Genomic DNA, 5,184 nt, shown 5'->3' on the forward strand with positions numbered 1-5,184 from the left:
TGTTCCTAATGTGTGTGTGTGTGTGTTGCAACACCTGTTACTGTTCGCTTCCCCACAATGTTTCATGGAGAACAATGCAATTGTTATGTAGCAGCCTCCTGAAGATGATTTTTTAAATACAATATATCAGAGTTACAATTATGTTCACAGAATTGAGAGCTTGAATGTCTGACTTTTGCGCAATAACTAATTATATAAGTGAAACCATTCTCCAAAGCAATATTTCAAGAAATATGATTTCTAGAATACTGCTCGTTATCTATGGGTCAGATGTGTGTGTGGTTATGGCGTGCCAAGCGGAGTTGATGATGAATGAGTATGCCATTATAGCCAGGGAAAACAAGAAAACTGTTCCAATTTCATGTTGCAGGATGATTAACGGGAGCACTTTATTTCGCCCCCCTATTTAGCAATTATGAGCAGCACATAAATGTTGCATGAATATGTCCCATATATGGATAAAGGTTTGTGGACTGCACCACGTTGAATGATGCCAAAACAAAAATATAATACAGGTAAATAATTTGTACATTACAATGAATTGTAATGCAAATATCTGAGTGTGTGTTGAGTTTTTCAGTTTACATCCTGGAAAGACATCCATCTTTCTTCAAAACATAAAGTTTGTACATTTCTCACATAATCTCATAGCCATCCATCTCTGCTCTAGCTTCACCATTGCTGAGGTTCAGTTATCCCAACATTATTCAGCCAAGAATATGAAGCCACATCACAGCACTTTCCACAGTACGTCTGCTGTGAATAAAATGATAAGAAACCACAGACACACAGCAAGTTTGTATGCCATGAAATAAAACTTCAAAAGCTAAAATCAGTCACTGCTAAATGAAATCGACAAACAATCTGCCAAGAAAAAAAAACATGTATATTGTAAACCACTCCCTCAACTTTTCCTGGCCAAGGGGGTTTGGCCAAAAGTGTGCAAAGCCTATAAGAGAGGTGACGTCCAGGTGGAGCATCACACAGGTGAGGCATTCAGATTCTCATGTCTCCACCCTCTACTGCCTGAGGATACTACATTGCTGGACCAGACACAGGAGCACACACCTCTGACTTAACAAGGTACAGATATCCTCATTGTGCTCATTCAGGTTCTGACTGTCTATCAGATAAGTTAGAGAAGTATGTGTGACAGCTGCTTTCACTTCTCACTTTTGGGGTTTTTGTGTCTCACACAAGTGTCTTTTTCTCTCTCCAGATTATCCTTTGAGCATGCTGGCCGAAATGGAGACGGTTGGTCTGATATTACTTTATTTCAATAATTGTGTATGTGTTGTTTTTTGTTGTGTTTTTAAGTAGCTCATGACGAAGATACATCATTCATATTATATATATATATATATATATATATATATATATATATATATATATATATATATATATATATATATATATATATATATATATATATATATGGATGTTTCAGTAACAGAGTACTCTAAAATGTCATATTGGTGTGGCTGCTGTTGGCTGAGGGCAGAAGGTAATTTGTAAGAATAGCAGCCACACAACACTGGTACCTGAATGTTATCTCTGCTAGTAAAAGCACAAACACTTGCATAAATTTGCCAGCCAAACTAAATACACATGGTCACAGTGTTGTTACCTGGCTCATTTCCAAGACAATAATACACCCAGACACAGAACTCATATACAGCTCACTGCTGCATGTGAATGGCATTCGCTTGTGTCTAATCAAAATTATGCTGGCTGGGGAAAAAGTATAAATGTACAATAATTTCATGTTCTGTAGAAAATGGTTGTTTCATAGATTCAACGCTCATTTAAAATTCATGGTTGAGTGCATCCCTGATCTTCAGATCCCTAAGTAAATGTATTCACTGTATGCACCACAACAAAACAAGGGCTTTTCATGAAAAAAAGAAATAGCAGGTGTGAGGTCTGATGATAACAACAACTCAGGCTATGACTGATACAAGATGAATGCCACCCATCGAGAAAAGTGTTTTTTCTGCATCACATTTTTTGCATCACTTAACAATCTCCCCCAAGTAAAAAGAAAACAGAGTGTGTATGATGTCTGAATGCCTCTGTCCTGCTCTGTGTCTATCAGATGGCTTATGTAACTGAGATCAGACTGAATGGAGGTCGGGCCGCCTGGAGCAGAGTGGCTCCCTCCTCCTGCCCCGAGGTGGACCTGGAGGTCATCGAGGAGTACTTGCAGGAGCACTCACTGGAGGTCCAGCCTGCACACACACCCGCTTCACCTCCAACCACCATGGGGCAACAAATGCACGCACTCTCCCACCAGAGCACCAGAATCATAGGTAAGAGTCATGATACTGGGACGATGTAGTTGCTTGTATATTTCTACAGCATTTATCTGACTGTATGTTTTACCTGTTTCTCCATAGAGAACAGCTGGTCAGGTCAGCATCCATACGAGTGGCACTGTGGCTCTCACACTCCTAATGAGGAATATGAAGAGCAAGCCCTGCCTCCCACCTGGCATAGCCCCCATGACAACCAATGGGTGAGTTCAAGAACCTCTGCCTCTTAGTAAATTAACGCTTTATTACCTTTTTCTTCGCTAACTAAATGTGACAACTCATCACTGTGTGTGTATTAATATGTTTTTATACACATTTGCTTCAGGACCACATTGCGTATTCCTACGTGGCGCCTGCATACATCGACTCAGACTCGCTGTCCAGTAGCTCCCAGTACCAGGAATACCAAGATTCCCCATCACCATTTTCTGACAGGGGAGGCAGGAATGACAAAGACTCTCTGCCTCTTGCCCCACTTTCAGGTATACACACATCCCCAAAACTCCCAACAATACAAAACTTCAAAATATCTACACAACATATGTGTAATTAGTGTAAAGCCCTCTGTTGGGTTGCTTGCTCTCACTTACATAAAAGGTTATCGTTACCTCATAATTGTAATTGTATGCCCTTCCTCCTTTGCAGGAAAGAGGAAGGAGCGGTTGTTCCAGTTCCTGTTCGAGATGCTCCAGACTCCAGCGATGCGGAGCTGCATCTGGTGGGTCCAATCCTCCTCTGGCACGTTCCAGTTCTCCTCCCAGAACAAGGAGTGCCTGGCGCAGCTGTGGGGACAGCGAAAGGGTAATCGCAAGACCATGACCTACCAGAAGATGGCCCGGGCGCTGAGGAACTACTCCCGCACCGGTGAGATCAAGAAGGTGAAGCGGAAGCTCACCTACCGGTTTGATGAGAAGACACTGAGAGGCCTACAAGGAAACTCTAATGCAGTGTAGGAAACATGATGGAGGGTGTATATATGCATAGAAATAGAATAAACACAATGGATATTCAGATGGTCGTCCCATTAAAGTGTAACTTCACCCCCAGGTCTGAGCTCAGATTAGAGGGCGTTAACATTATTATTTCTACATACATTTCATGATATAGATAAGTCCCAACTGGTCGACTCTATGTCAACATTGGCTTTGCGAGGTTTAGAGCTGATATAACATGGATGATGATAGATGGCGTCTTGAGTCAGTTTCATGCTATTAAATTCAGATTTTCATGAATGTATTAAGAAATGTCATTATTAACACTTTAGTTGCTTTTTTTATCCCAGTACAGTCTTATATTTTAGTGTTCAACTAAAAAACATCATCAATATCCTTTATGTTGATTCTAATTCTATGGCATGTCGAAACAAATGAGTACTAAGTATTTGAAAAGCTAGAGGATGAAACACTGTAGTCCGACTGGCAGTAGAACATACGTAAATCTAAAAGGTTATCACATAATATCTACTTCATAAGTAGAACTTAAATCCTTCTTAAAATTAAGGTGTGCTTTACTGATTTTGTGATTCTGTATTGCAAATATAAGAAAATGTATAGACGTGTATAAACATGTGTTTGTGTCAATTGTATTAAGATGAAATAAATGAAAATATTTTCAGAATACCTGATAGATTTTGTCTGTCTATCTATCCATCCATCCATCCACCTATCTATCTATCTATCTATCTATCTATCTATCTATCTATCTATCTATCTATCTATCTATCTATCTATCTATCTATCTATCTATCTATCTATCTATCTATCTATCTATCTATCTATCTATCTATCTATCTATCTAACACACATTCATACCCAGACATACACCCATAACCGTATGCAAAGTCAGCTTTGAAAAAGAATAGGAAACAAACCTGTTTATCTGTAATATCTACTGTTTCAGACACACTGATATATTTATTACAATGCATATTGACCCTTGGAAAACTTTGTCCCTTTTCACAAACACCCACACTGGGTGAAATGTCCGTCGGAACATGTGACCGATTTACATCCTAGAAGGTTTCGTGGCTACTGTTTAACAGATTGGACAACAAAAGCGATTTTCATATAGCATATTCCGTTGTTTACTTTGTTTAGTTTCCGCTGACAAATTCAGAACCAAGCTTAGTTGATTTTCAGGGGATAACCACACCAACTAGAGGCAAATCCTGCTCCAGATTACGGCCAGCAAGCCATATGCTATAGTCAGGGTTTCTTTGGTTTGTGCCAGGATTGTGCCAGTGTGAAAGCTTTCTTAGTCACAGGCTGAACTGCTCATTCAGCTCCAGGCTAACAGCTCACTCAGCCCGGGGTGAAAAGCCCTCCATAGTAAAAGGACACACAAACACAGACACATTAGAGATGTTACTTTGTTTGACGTTGCCAAAGTAAAGCAATTTAATTTCCATAGTCAAATGATGGGGCCACACACATACATGCTGATAACAAGGGGACAGAGGACCACATTATGTAATATTCAACACACAGGGGCTCTCATTCCTGACCACAGGATAGGATATAGGATAGGACTGGGCTACTACTCTACATTTTTAAGAAGAATATAATATTTTAATTCACTACATTTACAGCTTAGGTACTAGATACTTTGCAGATTTAGATTTTATATATCAAATATATGATCAATTTATAACATATGATGCATTATGATTAATCAAACTACCCGGCAGCATATTGAGTCAAATTCAAATTGTGCAAACAGTTACAACATTAAAACTCTGTTTATGAATAATAAAATAGGTACCATAAAAGAGATTTTTTTTATATTGAAGAACATTTAGCTTTACTTGTTATTCCGTATTTCTACATTGTAGTCTGAATACTTGTAAAGGAGTAAATGATCTGAAACACACCTG

The 5,184-nt window shown here is 39.0% G+C and overlaps 1 protein-coding gene across 1 annotated transcript; it reads left to right on the forward strand.

Moving 5' to 3' along the window:
- The first annotated feature begins 1,120 nt into the window (after positions 1-1,120).
- Positions 1,121-3,884, forward strand: LOC306743290 (transcription factor Spi-B). Its single transcript, XM_079225795.1, has 5 exons — positions 1,121-1,254; positions 2,096-2,309; positions 2,397-2,515; positions 2,638-2,794; positions 2,958-3,884. Exons 1-5 carry the CDS (start codon positions 1,234-1,236, stop codon positions 3,263-3,265), a joined length of 819 nt encoding a protein of 272 aa, XP_079081921.1. The 5' UTR covers positions 1,121-1,233; the 3' UTR covers positions 3,266-3,884.
- The last annotated feature ends 1,300 nt before the right edge of the window (positions 3,885-5,184 follow it).

The sequence above is a fragment of the Taurulus bubalis genome (assembly GCF_910589615.1).
Source record: "Taurulus bubalis genome assembly, chromosome: 11".
Taxonomy (NCBI): domain Eukaryota; kingdom Metazoa; phylum Chordata; class Actinopteri; order Perciformes; family Cottidae; genus Taurulus; species Taurulus bubalis.

Excerpts from the sequence above, each read along its gene's own strand:
- LOC306743290 (XM_079225795.1), top strand. The coding sequence starts at position 1,234 with ATGCTGGCCGAAATGGAGACG. Across the intron at positions 2,516-2,637 it reads GCCCCCATGACAACCAATGG|GACCACATTGCGTATTCCTA; the intron begins GTGAGTTCAAGA and ends CATTTGCTTCAG. Across the intron at positions 2,795-2,957 it reads GCCTCTTGCCCCACTTTCAG|GAAAGAGGAAGGAGCGGTTG; the intron begins GTATACACACAT and ends CCTCCTTTGCAG.